Below are 18,980 nucleotides of genomic sequence, written 5' to 3'. Positions count from 1 at the left end.
ACAAAAATTATCAACTGCACCATGAGCTGGCTCATGACTTACGAATTGGACTTACACTCCATGAATCATGATCTCAAAAAAAAATTATTGAAAAAAAATTAAAAAATATATATATATATATATATAAATAAAGTGTAAAAATTCTTCTGAGCTCTGGCCATACAAAATGCATAAGAGATGCCTTTTTGTGCTTTTATATATTTTGTTTAGATATGATTCTATTTGTTAAAACACTAAAAATAAAGCAAGACAGCAATGCATATCTCTTAAACATCAGTTTTTTTGTCATCCCTTAGAATGTCTGTAACAACAACAATATTGTTACCTTACCTCGTCAGTGTCACCGCTCGAGTGGATAAAAGGTAATCTTAAATTAATTATATAAGTATAATTGTCTTCAATATTTTTATATATTTATTATTATTAGATTGAGATTTCATAAGAACGTGCTGGACATGATTGAGGAGAACATCTTAGGCTCCTGGTTCAGCAGCCATTGCCAACACGTGTCACAACCTCGCAGCGACATTCGGTTAATCTAATGCGTATAATTAAGGAGCACGTACAGATACAGCTAATGTAATTTGTAATGCAGCAAAATTGTCAAAAATTCGAGACAGAATTAGATTGAGTGTCGTCCCAAGCAATCAACCACCACCATGCTTAATTTGCAGACTCAATTAAAATGTCGGTCGCATGCTCCGGGATAGCATCCAATGAATCATAATTAATCACTTGATTATGATTAATATTGTTAATGATCTTATCTGTTTTAATGCGTAAAAGTTTTTGCGTCAGATATGCTGCTGTTAAAGGCAGCAAAGTGCCACAGCCATATGGGGACATACTCTCTTTGTCACAGCAGGAGGAGCTACCTCTTTTGCTTTATCCTTTTGTCTCTTTTTCCTTATTATGCGTATTGTGAATGAGCCTTGTTTACTGTAACCTGGTCAAGCTTACACTTTGGCCTAATGATGAAAGAGTGAGCACGAAGCTAGGTTTAAACTACGGACATCGTATCGTAACACCAAAGTTTTACTTAATAAGCGTATTCATATATGTTATATTTTTCTTCATTATGGAGGTATTTATAAAAAAAAATATAAATATGTGTTAATCCTAAATACAATAGGGAATAAATCTAAATTATAATAGGAAAGAAATCTCAATTATAATAAGACTAAATAAATGAGTAAGAAGCAAAAATCCTAACTAAGTAAGGACTCGTTAATAATTTGCCTGCATTTTGTCTTTACTCTAAGGCTTTTTTTCGTATGTCAAAACATGATTATTTTGTATATCAAAAAAGAGAAGAAATGAGAAACTAAGTAACGAGGCTTATATTTAATTGGTTTTAATCAAAGTCACACTCTAGATGTAATTAATTGCTTTAACACTACTTCTACTTTAACCCAATTTTGATTCAACATACCCGTTTTGTTTGGACGAGTAGTTTACTCCATTGGATATCAATTAATATCAATTATAAAATAAGCTAAGAAGAACAAACCAAGTTTCAAAGAGAGAGAGTGAGCGTGCAAACACGACATAGACAAAGTGAGCCACGTTAGAATGAGAGCCATTGGTCGGTTGGTATAATGTTTAACAGCTACAGAGTGCAGAAACACCCTCTCTAACCCTCCTCCCTCCCTTTGAATCAAAGACTGAACAACAACTTCACACCCACCTAAATTCCTCTTAGTATTCTTTCCTAGTCCCACAAAGTTAGCTCTGTTTCCAACCAAAACCCAACAGTCCCAAATATATATATAGTACAATCCAATACTCTCTCCTCCTAAACTCTCCTCTTTTTTTCCCAATTAATATCCGCTCTGCTTTCTTCTGCTCTGCTCTGCTCTTTCTCATAATCATGAAGAAGCTTTGTCCTAATTTGGACCGTGAAGATGGGCTTGAAACCGTCCTCGAGGTCCCAATCCCAGAAGAGATGTTTGATACCGACAATAACAAGAACAACAACACCATCTCATGGCACAACATGAAGTCGTGGATGAAATTATCCAACACCGACCGATCACAGATCAACACCGTCTTTGGGAGCAAAAACGCTGAGGTCCAGCTCTTGCTTGGTGTCATTGGAGCTCCTCTCATTCCCCTTCCCATTCCTAAGGACCACCAACCCATCACCCGCACCATCAAAGACCAACCTATCGTAAGTAATTTACATATATAATCAAATTAGGATAATATTCTTTTACGCGAGTTATGTTGAAAGACTGTGAATTTTAATTACACGTGAAATTCAATATGATTGTGAAGATACAAATTTTACAGTTTGATGACAAGAAAAGCCAAACAAGAGATTAAATTAGAGTACTTATGGACATGAAAATTTTGTTACACATGAAGTTTGCTTCTTAATAAATAATTACTTATTGGGTATTTTATGATTAATTTGTAGGAGGCTTCAATGGCTAAATACATAGTGAAGCAGTACATAGCAGCGGTGGGGGGAGAGAAGGCCTTGAACTCAGTAGAGAGCATGTATGCAATGGGGAAGGTGAAGATGGCAGCGTCAGAGTTTTCCACCGGAGAGAGGAGCTTGAACAGTAACAATAACAAGGTGAAGGTGAAGAGCTTGTTGAGATCAACTGGAGGTGGTGGCGAGATGGGTGGGTTTGTGCTGTGGCAGAAAAGACCAGAGCTTTGGTGCTTAGAATTGGTGGTGTCTGGTTGCAAAATCAGTGCAGGGAGCGACGGGAAAGTGGCTTGGCGCCAAACTCCATGGCACCACTCTCATGCCTCTCGAGGCCCTCCTCGTCCTCTCAGGCGTCTCCTTCAGGTACCACCCCACCTCACCTATCTTTCTCGATAGTTATTTATTTATTTAATAATTTTTGGTGAATCACCATTAGAGAACTCATCTAGATGATTAAATTTGGCAAAATCATGGGCATTCGGGAATTTTTGTCACTTACTTTGAAGGTAATCATGTGCTTTTGGTGGTGGGCTTGCTTTAATGAGTGTTTTTTGTGTTGAGGGAAACTCTGGAGGTAATATGTATTACCTAACTAATAACAAAATAACACGTATAATAACTTTTTCATGTATCATTGTATTATTAATTGGAATAACAAAATAATGATATTTTGTTACAATCCGTCTAATAATAACTTCGTAATCGACAGAATAACTATTAAGAGCCTCCTGATTATAAACTCTCGTTTAATACCCCTCATTACACCCTCTCGGTCTAGAAAAGATAAAGCTACCCACAGTGTCTCTTTTGGGTTCTTTTGACTTGGCCTTAGGAAGCCCTGACTTCTATGTTGGTCTGTCCCCATCTAATTATATGGCCCACTTCAATGTGGTCCCAAGCTGCACGTTTGTGGGGCACTCTCTACCGAATAGGTTTTGAGAAAAAGTCACAACAAGATCAATGTATATAAAAATATTTTTGGTTTTAAATATGCACAAAATACTCATAGTGGAATATAATCGTTGTACTGAACAGGGTCTTGATCCAAGGTCAACAGCCAACTTATTCAGCAACGCAGTTTGCATCGGCGAGAAAGCAATCAACGACGAAGACTGCTTCATCCTCAAGCTGGAAGCCGATCCCTCAACCCTAAGAGCACGAAGCAGCAACAACGTGGAAATAATAAGGCACTCAGTGTGGGGCTACTTCAGCCAAAGAACAGGCCTCCTCGTCCAGCTAGAAGACTCTCACCTCCTCAAAATCAAAGCCTCCTCAGGAACCGACAGCGGCATTTTCTGGGAGACCACCATGGAGTCTTACGTCCGAGACTACAGAACCGTGGACGGCATCAACATCGCGCACGGCGGCAGCACGTCTGTCTCCTTGTTCAGGTTCGGCGAGAGCTCAGAAACGCATTCCAGGACGAGAATGGAGGAGGTTTGGGAGATTGAGGAGGTTGATTTTAACATCAAGGGCTTGTCCATGGACTGCTTCTTGCCTCCTGGTGACCTAAAGAAGGAGGAAGAAGAAGCAAAATGTGGCGCCAATGCCATGGTGATCAGTGCTCATTCAAAAATGCCGTTTAAAATTCGATCTGCTTCTTGGAGAATCAGTGCTTCTAAAGTTGTTGCATTTGATGATGATGTTGAATATGATCCTGACAATAGTGAAAGCAGCAGCGACCAAGAATTGTAAAAATTCGGGGTTTTTATTCAATTTTTGTACATAGCATAATTACTAAGTTTAGATATGTCGCCTGTCACACTTTTTAATAAAATTGGATTGTGGCATGGGCTTGGCCGGGCCATAATGATATTTTTGACAAAAACCATTGACCTATTATGTTATTTACGAAAAAGCAAAATTATCACCCTTCTTCTGGTTGTTTTTCTGATTTTTCACTTTAGTTTAACTATCATTACAATTTAATGATTTTTCACTTTCAATTTTGGCAATATAATGGAAATTTGGATGTGCCTCTTAATTTAGATAGAATTAAACTACATTGTTTAAATTGTCAAAAAAATTTATAAAAAATTCAATATAAGTCCAAAATTGAAAACAAAATTTTGATGCCATTCTCGTAGTTGTTAATCAAGTAAATATTTGTTGGGAAGACATCATCAATAATACTCTTACTTTCATTGTCTTATATGAATTTTTTTTTATTTGTTCTTATGCTTGAAACCTCACAAATCAACCTTATGGATAGGTACAGTTTTATGTTAGTGCTTGCCTATAGGTCTAAAGTTTTATTGTAAGATAAAATATGTAGGTCATTACTTTCGTGACTTAAATTGTACTATATATATAGTAAATATTGCAATAGTTAATTGTTAAAGTATTTTACTTGACGAAACCTTTTTTTGTTGTTGTACAGATGTTTCATGGCAGCAATAGAAGGATTCAAAATTTACAATATGAAATCCATTTAGAAGGAAAGAATCGATACATTAATTTGAATTTTCAATTAATGTTCTTTTCTTATTTACCTCAAAGGATAAAATTAACACAAGAAAAAAAATTAATAAAAGTCAATAAACCCAAATTTATAGCAAAAAAAGTGTGAACTAAATCCAATGACAACTAAAAATTTTAGACTTAAATTAAAGAACCCCAAAATTTATTAAATATTTATTAATAAAAAAAGGGATTCGGATCAGGGAAGTAAAACTCAAAAGAGACTAAAAATTTTAGACTTAAATTAAAGAACTCCAAAATTTATTAAATATTTATTAATAAAAAAAGGGATTCGGATCAGGGAAGTAAAACTCAAAAGAGACGGAGATAGAGACGAAGACGAGAATGGTATTGTCATACTTATTCGGAAATGATATTGTCATAGTCGGGGAAGAAAATGAGGCAATAAAAGATAAATTTAAATAAACAATTTCATTCATGCATTTTTTTAACCTCCAAAAGGTATAAATGTCATCAAATCTTAAAGAGAGGGATGGGCTAAGGTTAAATCCTACACTTAAAAGATAGGAATGGGGGGCTAGGATGGATAGAATCCAATTCACTTGTCAAGGATCCTAACACATACCCGGCTCCAAACTTGCCTGTTGCCATCCCTAAACGCGAGAGTGGATCAGGTGAAGGCTGGGATGCAAAATGGCGTGCTCACTATCACAGTGCCTAAGGAGGCGGCCAAGAAGGTCGATATCAGGTCCATTGAGATTTCTGGTTAATTTAATTTAATTAAGTAAATAATTAAGCTTTGCTGTATTGTTTTATGGTCCAGGCGTCGGTAAATAAATGTAGCTTAAATTGGGTATTTTGGACCGTCCTGCTAAGTAATGTACTCGTTTTAATCCAAAATTAAGCAAAAATTTAACAAACAAAATATAAAAATTTATTATATTTCAGAACAAACCGTACATGAAAAATAGCACTCTGTCACTCAACTCTCACAGACAGACACAGAAACTTAAAATACAGGAAACTAAACACAAGAGATTAACAAAACAAACCAAGCTTATTTAACATAATTACGATTTAGCTCAAAGGGGAGGTGCAGTTGAGTTGATTGAGGTTGAGGATTTAGTTTAGCCAGAGATGTCAATGGCCTTGACCTGTGGCCGCTTCTCCTCCTCCTTGGGCACAGTCACGGTGAGAACCCCATTCTCCATGCTAGCCTTTACCTGATCAATTTTCGCATTATCCGGCAACCTGAACCTCCTCGAAAACTTGCCGGTGCTCCTCTCAATCCTGTGCCACTTGTCGTTCTTCTCCTCCTGCTCTCTGCTCCTCTCTCCGCTAATCTGAAGCACCTTCCCGTCATCAACCTCAACTTTCACTTCCTCCTTCTTCAGCCCCGGGAGGTCAGCGATGAAGATGTGGGCTTCTGGGGTTTCTTTCCAGTCAATGCGAGTGTTGGCGATGGCAGTCGTTTCGCGAGCAGAGGGTGGGATGTTGGCCAGAGTGCCAAGGCCCTCTAAGGGGTCCCAGATGTCAAGAGAGAACGGATCGAAGACGTTGCTTCGTCGGCCACCAAAGAGGCTTAGAGCCATTTGGGTTGAGAGATTTGGGTTGCTTTGAGTGAGGGGTATTAAGCTTTGGAAGATTAATTATATCTGATGAGGTTGGTGTTGAGTGAGGTACATATATAGGGTGACAAAGAAGGTTCAGGCACCTTCATGGTTCTTTTAGATCTACAATAATAATTCCAATCTAAAACCGAGAGTTCTGTAGTTATCCAAAATAGGAACTAAAAACCAGAGACTTCTATAAACTTCCACCAACTTCTTCCAACATGCAGAGCCTCTACGTGTCCTGCGGCAAACCCTGGTGTCAATTTCGATTCTTTCCAACCCAAAACAAAAGCCCAGTGCTATTTTTCATCTCCAAGAGTTGAGTTGGGTTGGGTTAGGTTAGGTTGGGTTGGGCTTGGCTTTACAAAAAGTTGGGTTAATTCTATTTCAGAGACCATGCCACATAAATTTTACATGCTTCAACAAATCAGCTCAAAATGTGTAAATGTGGTCGTTCAGAGATGTTGATCAATGATCACAACTCCTGCATGGTACAGTTCAGAATTGGTAAATATAAGATGCATGCACTCAAGAACTGGGAGCACGTAGTTCCAGACCTCATAGTTTATAAGTTTTCAATGGAATTGGATCAAAGATCAAGTGGTCCTCATGTTCTCATCTTCCCTTTGCCATTGCAAAGTCATGTCACTACAACGCTCAACTTTGCAGAGCTACTCTGCCTTGCCAACTTCCACATTACCTTCCTCAATTCCCACTTCGTTCATAATCGTCTTCTTCGTCACATCGACATTCAATCCCACTTCGCTATCCCAGATTTCGTTTCGACAGCATCACCGACGGTCTACCAGATGACCACCCACGTTCGGGTGCTCGAATGCTAGAGATGTTTGATTCTGTAAGTTGTGTGACCAAACCACTATTCAGAGAAATGGTGATTTCTGCTCAATTGGGCTTGGACTCTTGGCCTGTGTTGTGGCTGATGGGATCATGAACTTTGCAACTGACATTGCCAAAGAGATTGGACTTATGAGCATCTCTTTCCGTACCATAAGTGCTTCTTGCTACTGGTCTTATTTTGGTATCCCAAAACTCATTGAAGCCAGTGAGCTTCCCTTCAAAGGTAACATATATTCCTATAGTTTAGTCCCATGTAATATATTTACATTTGATCTATGAAGTTATGAACAGTCAATTTATTTGAACATGTTTTCAGAAAGCGAAATGGATATTCTGATAACATCTGTGCCAGGAATGGAAGACATTTTGCTGCGGCGGGACCTCCCAGGATTTTGCCGCACCAGCAATGTTGCTGCTGATAAAACTCTGCAATTTGTAATAAGACAGAGCCAAGGCAATGTCAGAGCCGACTCACTCATAGTGAACACGTTTGAAGAACTGGAAGCACCAGCACTCTATCATATACGTGATCACATTCCCAACACTTATGCCATTGGATCACTCCACACCCACCTAAGCTCAAGGCTGGCATCAATCAAAGGAACAGCGCCAATTGCATCAAACAGTCTCTGGGAAGAAGACAGGAGCTGCATGGCATGGCTTGACGCCCAGCCCCCAAAATCAGTTCTCCATGTAAGCTTTGGAAGCATAACAGTCATGACAAGGGATGAACTTATGGAGATTTGGTATGGTTTGGTGTGGTTTTTGTGGGTTATGAGGCCTGACTCGGTGGTGGGGGACGGCGGTGAGGGTCAGGCTCCGGAGGAGCTGTTGGCTGGTACGAGGGAGAGAGGGTACATGGTGGGTTGGGCACCACCAGAGGAGGTCTTGAAGCACCAGGCCATTGGTGGGTTCTGGACAGAGTGGTTGGAAAATATTGGAGAGCATAGTCGCTGGGGTGACAATGATGTGTTGATCTTATTTTGCTGATCAAATGGTGAACAGCAGGCTTGTGAGTGAGGTGTGGAAGCTGGGATTTGACATGAAAGATAGGTGTGACAGAGTGATCCTTGAGAAAATGATTAGGGATTTGATGGGGGAGAGGAAGGTTGAGTTTATGAAATCAGCAACAGAGATGGCAGATTGGCAAGAGCAAGTGTGAATCAAGGTGGTTCTTCTTATTGCAGTTTAGAACGTCTGTTTAGAAAAACAGAATACTCAAAATGCCAGGATCAACAACGCAGCTTCTCAATGCTCAAGCAGCCACAAAATGATCTCACATAAACTCAGAAAGAATAGAGAGAAAAAGCTGAAGCTACCTCACAGATGAGTTCACATTCAATAATAATGTTTTTGCTACAACTCTCATTACAAAATAGAGACAACGTCTCTTCGAGAGACAGGGAGACTTTTCAGCAAAAAGAGAGAAAAGTTGCCTAGAGACATCAACCGACAGCATGCCTCATAAGAGTAATACAAAATTAGCTCATTGAGCCAATAAACAAAGCATATCCAGCCGACAACATGCTCTCATGCTTTCACAAAATGGATAAAATATTAAAACTTGGCTTTGGATTCGTTTGGCTCGGTTTAACTTTCAACAGTCTGATTGACGACATTCGAAGGAGGAGCCTGCAACAAGCCTCTACTTGCGAACTTCTATAAACAAGGCCAACATGATCAGTTTTTGCTTAAGAGAAGAACATAATGCATAAATCAAAAGCTTGGCTGTAATAGAAATCTTGTAGTACTTATAATTGGAAATCTACGTAGTGGTTATTAGATAATCTAGTTCAATAACCCAAACACCAAATTGTGGATTCACTGACTCTGAGTTTTAAAAACAAATGGTTCTAATGACAAAATGTGTTTAACCAATCCATCCAAGGATTGGCATGACGAGCCACCTCGGTTGAAGCAAAGATTTGCCTTCTCCATCAGCTTTAACGCTCTGTCTCTGATCTCTTCCCCTTCTTTCTCCACCATTAGTTTTCTTATTGTTTTCTCAATCATACATCTCTCCATCCCATCTTCTAACTGCAACCCAACCTTCCAAACATCACTTGCATATCTTGCATTCACCAATTGATCAGTGAAACATGGCATGCAAATCATAGGGACCCCCTCACAAACACTCTCCAATGTAGAATTCCAACCATTGTGAGTCCAAAAGGCTCCAACTGCTGGATGAGCCAGTACTTGTTTCTGTGGAGCCCATTGCACAATGTGACCCCTCCCATTCAAACTCTCAACAAACCCACGGGGAAATGGTTCTGATCCGTGGACGAATCCGGGTCGAACCACCCACAAAAAGGGCTGGTTGCTGTTGGCTAGCCCCCAAGCTATCTCCAAAAACTGAGCTTCTTTTACTGCAGCAATGCTCCCAAAGCTAACATACACAACAGATTTCGGTGCTTGAGTGTTTAGCCATGAAATGCAACTCTGGTCTTCTGTTAATAAGCCAGTTGAAGAAGAGGATGCTGCGGAGTCACACTTGTGAAATGGGCCTATTGGGAAAATTGGAATATTGGGGTAAGAATCTTGGCGAAGTGTGGCAAGTGCATGTTGTTCAAGGTCTTCGAAAGTGTTGAAAATGAGTCCAGATGAGGCCTTAGGTTCATTTGCCATGTTGGTTATCAGTTGGTAAAAACTCTCAGGGTCACAAGTGTCCAGTCTGGGCAGGTCTTTAACTTTGAAAGGTGACAGCTCTGTCACTGGCTCTTCTAGTCGAGAATCTAATCAATGTCAAAAACAGAAACCGAATTTATAAGTGCAAGCAATTTTAAACATTAATTTTGTTGTCTTGATATATACAGGCAAATTGCAATGAACAAAGAAAACCAACAAAGAAAGAAAGAAACTTTGAACTTGTACCTTGTATTGGGAGGTAACCCTTTTCCTTCAAAAGTGGAAAAGCAGCATAGACAGCAAAGGAAGCGGCGCCCCCAGTCCTTAACAGAATCCTTGGGAGCTCAAAGCTCTCTGCAACTGATCGAGTGAAGTGAAGGAGAGGATCTGAGATCAAGCAAGCAACAGGGTCCTCCTCTGCATCGGATAACAAGGTAGCCAAGCATTCCCTGAAAGGCTCAACACATTTAGCGTTTATAAGAGAAAGAAGACGGCCAGCTTCCTTCATGGAGGCCTCAGATTCAGATAAGTCGACAGGGATTGAGTGGAAGGTGAAGTGTGGGTGGCTTGAAGGGTTGAGAGAGTTGAACTTGGTGTGGACGATGGTTATGGAGAAGCCTTTGGAGTGAAGAAGGTTGCCCAGTTCTAGCATTGGGTTTATATGGCCTTGAAATGGCAGTGGGAAAAGTATCAATCTCAGACCTCTGCTTTGCTCCATTAGAATTCAGAATCACTGACTGTGTTTGCTTGGCTTCTGATTCTGAGATTGTTGTACTTTGCTACTTGTTGAGTTCTTATAGGCAATATATTTTTCTTTGTTGTGAGATTTATATGACTGGTCAACACAGGCAACCCACACCACAACCCTTTGTGATTGATGGGTCAGTGGAGGGTTTGAATTCAAAGTATGATCTTTTTCTCAGCCACCGAACTCACGACTTAACTTGTAGGTAAGAATAAGAAGACTCAAATGAGAAATTAGCAGGGCACTGGAAATTGCCTACTTAATAACATAAACAACACCCACGTGACCGCATATGGCAACACCCGTGTATATAAGCATACAATCGCTGTATGTATGATGGCAATGTTTGCTAACACCGAAGTGGAAGAATAGAAGTTGGCTTAGTCCAACGGGGTGAAGGTAGTTGAGGAATTGCGTTATCAATTCTCTTCCGTTATAATAAATTATTCTCTCTCCACGCATTTCGGCGTCTACGATGGGCTTATTTTTAAAATTAAAAATTTATTTTAGAATTAAAAAAGATAATGGGTAGTTGTGTTTTATAAAAATGGAATCCATTATCTGATTTTTCTTTTAATTTTAAATTTTTTTTAAATATAAAAAATTGTGAATTTACTATATGGTGGGGGAGGTTGGGATGGGGCGGAGCTTCTGGATTTGGGGATGGGTGGCCTGAGTAAGCTTGGGTGGTGGTTACGGTGGCTGGGGGCTAGGAGGAGAGAAGAGATATTTTTTTTTCATTTTAAAAAAATAATTTAATAATGATTTTAAAATTTTAAAAAAGTAGATAATTTTTTCTTATTTGTTTTGTCCACTAGGAATCCATGTTATTAAAAAATGGATCCCACATTCGTCATATCAGTATGTAACAGATTCACTAACAATTTGGCTAACGGAGGGGGCAATTTGTAGGATTTCCGGGAGTTTGAGTATGTAATCGTAAATGTCTCTAAAATTGGATATAAATTTGAAAATGACCCTATAGTTTGGGGGGTTTTATGTGGTTTGTCCTAAAAGTTAACAAGCTTTCTCAACAGGCAAACAAGCCCCTTTCTCTCCCCTCCCTTTTTCTGTTTCTTTAAGTCATTGGTGAAGTGAAGTTGCTTTTGTTTGGGTTATGCATTTCCAATCTCCTTTTTTGTGTTTGTGGTTTCAAGATTGTCCTGTTTCTGAACTTCTATCTATCACTCAACCTGATTGTTTCTTGCTCTTATGATGCCAATTTTGAAAGTTGAAGACTAGCTGAAGGCAATTTTGTGAATGATAGTTTTCTTCAACTACATGGCCAATGCTTAATCTCAATGTATCTTGTTTGCCATCCGAATTCCATCAAAACAGGGATCTTCTTTTGAAGGTTGATGACTGGTTCGGGTTGCGTACGCATCAATCAATCATGGATGTTGTTTTTGGGTTTAGTTTTTCTTAACAAGAAAATCAGTTGTTGGTTCCTTACTGTTATATGGACAATAAAACATTCAGGGTCAGCTTAGGTGTTGGTATAATTGCATATATGTTGATATTATGTGGACAAATTTTGAAGGGTTTTCTTTGGCCATATATCTGATGTTCTGTTTGTTCTGGTTCCCTGTATGCTTTACTTTTCAGTTTATATGTTTCCTAAGAAAATTCAACAATAAAACTTTTCTTTGAAAGACTTCTCTGCTACCCTGAACATAGAAATCTAGAAATTGTCCAGATGATGGAGTGATATTTGGGAATTAAGTGCATGTATGGAATTTGGGAAATCAACCAGTTAAGGGCCTGTTAATTTCAGTCTGTGGCATAGATGGGTGGAGTGATAATTTGGTTTAAAGTAAATGTAGAGCAGGAGGGAGACGAAAATATTTGAGTCTTTATTCATTCACTGCTGTGCAAAACCAGAGAGAAGATCATGTAACAATTTGGGTAACTAGTCCATTTAACTTACATTCCTATTCTTTTTTTCTGCTTCCTCTCATAATGTGATGTTGTCTCCTGACAGAAGGTTTGGATTTAACAGAGATTGCATTTGACTAATTAAATCCTGACTTATTCTATCATGCTACTCATCTCGATAACTAAACCAGTTCTCAATGAAAAATAAATAAAAATGAGCCAGGTTGGAGAACACAGCTGAAATTTTGACATAATAGCCATAACAGAAAGCTGCAATTGCCATCTCATGAGGCCAGACCAAATCAATCATAGCAAAAACTGGTAGTGGGCATGTGTTGTTTTGGACCTGTTGTTGGTAGGCGTGTGTGGTGCCCCCACCTACCAATTCAACACAAAGAGGCTCCAGTTTCAAACTTTCAACTGCTGTGACAAAAAGTTGAAGGGCTCTCAAGTTGTCCCTGAACAAAAGCAAAGCATGGAAGCAAAATACCAAAACAAGATTTCTTTATGCGCAACGCTTCTTCTCAATAATGCCTTCTCACTTTATATTTTCTCCAAACAATGGAAGCCAGCAGCAGCTTTTCGTTTCAGTGCATTGCTGCCCATCTTTTGTAAGTTGATTAATCTTCAACATTTGGGAGTTACTTTGTGAAAGCAAAGTCTTTAACTTGACTGCCCAAACCAATGCACATTGAGCTACACCCTACCTTGCATGTTGAGCTCAATCCATGTTATCAAAGGCAGTGAGATTCTTGACTTTTGATGAGGTTACATGGAATGGAAGAAAATATGGAACGGGTATACTAGTAATTTGCCTCCTAAACTTGTATCTAACTTTCGATTGACCCCTTATTCTTCCTTTTTTTAAAATTAAGGATATGAACTTCTTTTTTTGGCCAATTTCCTCCATACCGTCTAAATTCTCAACATTTCATCCAATTTTTAGTTAAATTTTTAAAAAAAAAAAATTTTTTGGAAAAAATTGAAGAAAAAGAGTAAACCTAATGTCAACCCCTTCCATCTCCTCCCTTCCTCCTCCCATTCCCCATGACCACCATCCCTTACTCCCAGACCAATCCCCCACACCCACAGACCCTTCCCCCAACCTCCCCCTTCTGTATTTTCATCCCCAAACCCAGGCCATCCTGCCCCCCCTCCTCCCTCCTCTTGGTTTTTCTTCTCCTCCCATTTCCCCATGACCACCACCCTCCACTCCCAAACCAATCCCCTACCCCAAAGACCCCTGCCCTCACCTCCTCCCTTCTGTTTTTTTACCCCCTCCCCCTTGGGTTTTCTTCGTCTACACCTGAAAAGAGAGAGAGAGAGAGAGAGAGAGAGTATTTTTTGAATTTTCTGGTTTTTACTTTATTTTTCATTTTTTATTTATTTTTAATGTATAAAATGATCATTTTGCCCTCAAATTTAACGGCAAATTGGGTGAGATGTTGCAGATTTAGACGGCAAGGGAGAAATTGGTGAAAAAAAGAAGTTCATATCCTTAATTTTCTATAATAATAAAAAAGATATGGGGTCAATCAAAAGTTAGGTACAAGTTCATGGAGCAAATCACTAATATACTCTTATGGGACAAAGCAACAGATAATAATAATATAAACCCAAGCACTTAGGAATATTACCCAAAAAAAGAAAAAAGAAAGAGGTGTATTTGTTTTCTTCACCTGCATTAATAACCCATATCCAAAGAAACTCGAATTTATAACGGAAGCCATGTGCTAGCTGAAAATGCAAATGCCAACGTATTTATTTATTTTTCTCTTCTCTTGGGCCCAAAACCATATTTCTTTAAGTCATGGCTGAGTGCACTAGGGACAACTCATTGGCATTGCTTTGCAATCTATGCACATGGCAGTGGAAAATTATATTCTTTGACTGCCCTTTAAAGAAATGGGGTGTTTTTTTCCGTGCGTTGTAGTTGTTAGAGGTGCCTTATTTTTTATTATAGAGAAATGTGATAATATTTTATTAATAGGAGAAAAATTAATTAGTACTTTAAATGAGTTATATCGTTGAAATTATGCGAGTTTTTCTACACATGTGAACTTAGTTGTCGGTCTAACTAAATAACTTTATTTTTATGTTTTTTCAATTGTGCCTTTGGCCAGAGAGATATCAAAGAGGAGATGGGCAATCCAAGCAATTCATTGGAAAGAGAAAAACATTGGAGAGGGTTTAAAGAGAAATAAACAAAGAAGACATTAGAAGAAAGTTGAAATTAGAACCTAAAGATATGGGTGGCATAATATATAGGACAAACTACATAAAACCCACCAAATTATAGGATAATTTTCAAGTTCATACTTAATTTTAAAGATATTTACGAGTACATACTCAAACTCCTGAAAACTCTATAATTTACCCCTTCCGTTAGCCAAACCGTTAGTTAATATATGGGGTTAATTAGATTTAGGTTTTGAATATTTGGGGAAGATGGTTTTGTTAACTTTGTTTTCGCTTGTTGGGCTTTAGCCTCCAGTTTGTTGCCTTCTTTCTTGAATATGGGCTGGACCCTTATTCCACAACAGTCAACAAGGAAAAAGTCACAATAGCCCCTCTATTTGCATGTACGTGGATCTTATGCCACTTGTCTCTGGATTGCTATAACCATTTCACATATATATCTTCTTTTTTTTCGCCACAACAGTCAACAAGTAAAAACTCTCTGGATTACGAAAATGCCCGTGTCTTCTCGCTATAAATTCCTCATCTTCCCTCCCAACGTACCAACGCAGAATAGCAATTAGCCAAAGCAATTCAAACCAGTTCCATTAGCCAACAAATCAAACACTTTTTCACTCACAAATTCAGAGTGTCTCTGATTCCAAGCTTCTTCGGCGGCCGAAGGACTAACGTCTTCGACCCATTCTCTCTCGACATCTGGGATCCATTCCAGGACTTCCCGTTGATCAGCGGCGGTGGCGAACACGCGGATCAACTGGAAGGAGACGCCGGAGGCGCACGTGTTCAAGGCGGACCTTCCGGGGCTGAAGGAGGAGGTGAAAGTGGAGGTTGAGGAAGGAAGGGTGCTGCAGATCAGCGGAGAGAGGAGAAGAACGACAAGTGGCAAAGGGTGGAGAGGAGCAGCGGCAAGAAGTTGTTTTCTCAACTGTAATTTGCAGCATTTGCTAGGTTTCCGTACGCCCTCCCCACCGACATTTTTCAAGCACAACCCAACTACATTTTATGATACAAAAGATGGACCATCATTTATTAAAAGGAACAGGGAAACAGAGTCTCACTTTCAATCGGTTTGCTGTTCGCTTCTGGTTTTGTAATAAAGGACACATACAAACAAATTCATGATCACTCACTCTGCTTTCCAAAAGCAAAGGATTTTATTGATAAAATATGTTTGACCAAGCCATCCAAAGATTGGTATGAAGTGCCACCTTCTTTGAGGCAAAGATTTGCCTTCTCCATTAGCTCCATTGCTCTGTCTCTGATCTCTTCCCCTTCTTTCTCCACCATTAACAAATTAATGGTTCTTTCAATCTCAGCTCTCTCGATGCCATGCTCTATCTGCACCCCAACCTTCCAAACATGGCTCACATATCTTGCATTGGCCATTTGATCACCGAAACATGGCATGCAAATCATAGGGACCCCCTCACAGATGCTTTCCAATGTAGAATTCCAGCCGCTGTGAGTCCAAAACACTGCAACAGATGGATGGGCCAGCACTTCTTTTTGTGGAGCCCATTTCACAATGTGACCCCTCCCATTCAAACTCTCGAGAAACCCATCAGGCAATGGTTCTGATGATCCATGGACTAATCCGGGTCGAACCACCCACAAGAATGGATGGTTGCTGTTGGCTAGTCCCCAAGCTATCTCCAAAAACTGAGCCTCTTTGACTGCAGCAATGCTCCCAAAGCCAACATACACAACAGATTTCGGTGCTTGAGTGTTTAGCCATGAAATGCAACTCTGGTCTTCTGCTAATAAGCCAGTTGAAGAAGAGGGTGCAGAGTCACACTTGTGAAATGGGCCTATTGGGAAAATTGGAATATTGGGGTAAGTTTCTTGGCGAAGTGTGGCAAGTGCATGTTGTTCAAGGTCTTCGAAAGTGTTGAAAATGAGTCCAGATGAGGCCTTGGGTTCATTTGCCATGTTGGTTATCAGTTGGTAAATACTCTCAGGGTCAGAATTGTCCTTCCCGGGCAGGTCTTTAACTTTGAGAGGTGACAGCTCTGTCACCGGCTCTTCTAGTCGAGAATCTAATCAAGGTCAAAAACAGAAACTAGAAATTATATAAGTTTGTCCAGTGCATGCAATTAGGCAATGAACAAAGAAAACCAAGAAAGAAAGAAAGAAAGAAACTTTGAAATTGTACCTTGAATTGGGAAGTAACCCTTTTCCTTCAAGAGTGGAAAAGCAGCATAAACAACAAGGGAAGTGGCGCCCCCAGTCCTTATCAAAATCCTTGGGAGCTCAAAGCTCTCTGCAACTGATCGAGTGAAGTGAAAGAAAGGGTCTGAGATCAAGCAAGCAACAGGATCCTCCTCTGCATCGGATAACAAGGTAGCCAAGCATTCCCTGAAAGGCTCAACACATTTAGCGTTTAGAAGAGAAACAGGACGGCAAGCTTTTTCCGATTCAGATAAGTCGACAGGGATTGAGTGGAAGGTGAAGTGTGGGTGGCTTGAAGGGTTGAGAGAGTTGAACTTGGTGTGGACGATGGTTATGGAAAAGCCTTTGGAGTGAAGAAGGTTGCCCAGTTGTAGCATGGGGTTTATATGGCCTTGAAATGGCAGTGGGAGAAGTATCAATCTCAGGCCTCGGCTTTGCTCCATTAGAATTCAGAATCACTGACTCTGTTTGCTTGGGCTTCTGATTCTGAGATTCTCATACTTTGCTACTTACTTGAATTCTTACAGGCAATATATTTTTCTTTATTGTGAGATTCATATGACTGGTCTACACAGGCAACCCACACCACAACCCTTTGTGATTGATGGGTCAGTGGAGGGTTTGAATTCAAAGTAAAATATTTTTCTCAGCCGCTGATCTCACGACTTAAAACTTTTAGGTCCTTAGATTAATACGTATGGCAGACTTTTCGATGAATTTGGAGAGCCATACTTATCCTTTACAAACATTTAGTCACCCACAGATGGCAATGTTTGCTAACACTTGAATAAGTCAACGAGGTGGAAGAATACAAGTTGGCTTAGTCCAACGGGGTGAAGCTGGTTGTCAATTCTCTTTCGCTATAATAATTTTAAAAAATAACATCCTTCTCCTCCCGCAATAAAAAAGGTGTATATGTGAAGTTGTTATCTAGGCTTCTTTCTCCCTTGGGCTATTTGTTAACTTTTGTTTTCGTTTGTTGGGCGTTCCCATTGGGCTTTAGCCTCCTTCTTTCTTGAATATGGCCTGGATCCTATTCCACAACAGTCAACAAGTAAAATGTCACAATCCATAAAGGTCTCTCTCTGTCTCTGGAAACCTCTTCCCCACTACAGAAAATACCAGACACTTCTCTTCGCTCCCTCCATCCTCCTGAAATATCAGGAAGGGACGAGGGACAGTAACACAATTACGAAAATGCCCCGGTCTTCTCGTTATAAATACCTCATCTTCCCTCCCAACGTACCAACACAGAAAAGCAATTTGGCAAAGCAATTCAAACCAGTTCAATTAGCCAACAATTCAAACACTCTTCACTCACAATGTCTTTGATTCCAAGCGTCTTCGGCGGCCGAAGGACTAACGTCTTCGACCCATTCTCTCTCGACATCTGGGATCCATTCCAGGACTTCCCGTTGATCAGCGGCGGTAGCAACGCGGTCTCGTCAGGTCCTCGGTCGGAGCTGGCGAGCGAGACGGCGGCGGTGGCGAACACAAGGATCGACTGGAAGGAGACGCCGGAGGCGCACGTGTTCAAGGCGGACCTTCCGGGGCTGAAGAAGGAGGAGGTGAAAGTGGAGGTTGAGGAAGGAAGGGTGCTGCAGATCAGCGGAGAGAGGAGCAGAGAGAAGGAGGAGAAGAACGACAAGTGGCACAGGGTGGAGAGGAGCAGCGGCAAGTTCCTGAGGCGGTTCAGGCTGCCTGAGAACGCGAAGGTGGGGGAGGTGAAGGCTAGTTTGGAGAACGGGGTGCTGACTGTGACTGTGCCCAAAGAGGAGGGGAAGAAGCCTGATGTTAAGGCCGTTGAGATTTCTGGCTAAGAAAGGACTAGACAGGGGCTTCTTTCCAGTAAAAGTATTATCGAGTGTGAATTTAAAATAAAATAAAATAAAAAATATGACAGGCTTGGCATATTGACGTGTGTGGTGTGTTTTTTTTTCAGTTAAGAAGTTAAGATTGAGAGTTTGATGTATTCTCTCAGCTGTGTAGTTGAGTTTTGGATCAGTAATAATAAAATAGTTTTTGGTTTTCTTTC

General features: G+C 40.0%; 6 protein-coding genes across 6 annotated transcripts; 3 read left to right on the top strand and 3 right to left on the bottom strand.

Annotated features, from left to right (window-relative positions):
• Positions 1,531-4,317, top strand: LOC18785123. Its single transcript, XM_007220929.2, has 3 exons — positions 1,531-2,170; positions 2,420-2,800; positions 3,473-4,317. Exons 1-3 carry the CDS (start codon positions 1,871-1,873, stop codon positions 4,130-4,132), a joined length of 1,341 nt encoding a protein of 446 aa, XP_007220991.1. The 5' UTR covers positions 1,531-1,870; the 3' UTR covers positions 4,133-4,317.
• On the bottom strand, positions 5,770-6,636 carry LOC18786213 (18.1 kDa class I heat shock protein). Its single transcript, XM_007218484.2, has one exon. It carries the CDS (start codon positions 6,448-6,450, stop codon positions 5,986-5,988), a length of 465 nt encoding a protein of 154 aa, XP_007218546.1. The 5' UTR covers positions 6,451-6,636; the 3' UTR covers positions 5,770-5,985.
• Positions 6,909-8,491, top strand: LOC18784604 (7-deoxyloganetic acid glucosyltransferase). Its single transcript, XM_020557434.1, has 4 exons — positions 6,909-7,271; positions 7,357-7,552; positions 7,646-8,255; positions 8,338-8,491. The coding sequence occupies exons 1-4, from the start codon at positions 6,909-6,911 to the stop codon at positions 8,489-8,491; spliced, it is 1,323 nt and encodes a 440-aa protein (XP_020413023.1).
• Positions 9,061-10,816, bottom strand: LOC18786183 (UDP-glycosyltransferase 76F1). The gene is made up of 2 exons (XM_007217918.2): positions 10,204-10,816; positions 9,061-10,064 (listed from the first exon to the last, which is right to left on the bottom strand). The coding sequence occupies exons 1-2, from the start codon at positions 10,673-10,675 to the stop codon at positions 9,151-9,153; spliced, it is 1,386 nt and encodes a 461-aa protein (XP_007217980.1). The 5' UTR covers positions 10,676-10,816; the 3' UTR covers positions 9,061-9,150.
• On the bottom strand, positions 15,820-17,844 carry LOC18785098 (UDP-glycosyltransferase 76F1). Its single transcript, XM_007220995.2, has 2 exons — positions 16,929-17,844; positions 15,820-16,812 (listed from the first exon to the last, which is right to left on the bottom strand). Exons 1-2 carry the CDS (start codon positions 17,386-17,388, stop codon positions 15,899-15,901), a joined length of 1,374 nt encoding a protein of 457 aa, XP_007221057.1. The 5' UTR covers positions 17,389-17,844; the 3' UTR covers positions 15,820-15,898.
• Positions 17,937-18,980, top strand: LOC18785066 (17.8 kDa class I heat shock protein). The gene has a single exon (XM_007218458.2). The coding sequence runs from the start codon at positions 18,268-18,270 to the stop codon at positions 18,763-18,765; it is 498 nt and encodes a 165-aa protein (XP_007218520.1). The 5' UTR covers positions 17,937-18,267; the 3' UTR covers positions 18,766-18,980.

Source organism: Prunus persica, chromosome G2, assembly GCF_000346465.2.
Source record: "Prunus persica cultivar Lovell chromosome G2, Prunus_persica_NCBIv2, whole genome shotgun sequence".
NCBI lineage: Eukaryota > Viridiplantae > Streptophyta > Magnoliopsida > Rosales > Rosaceae > Prunus > Prunus persica.
The sequence above is the reverse complement of the archived record's forward strand: the minus strand, read 5'-3'. Positions and strand labels throughout refer to the sequence as shown.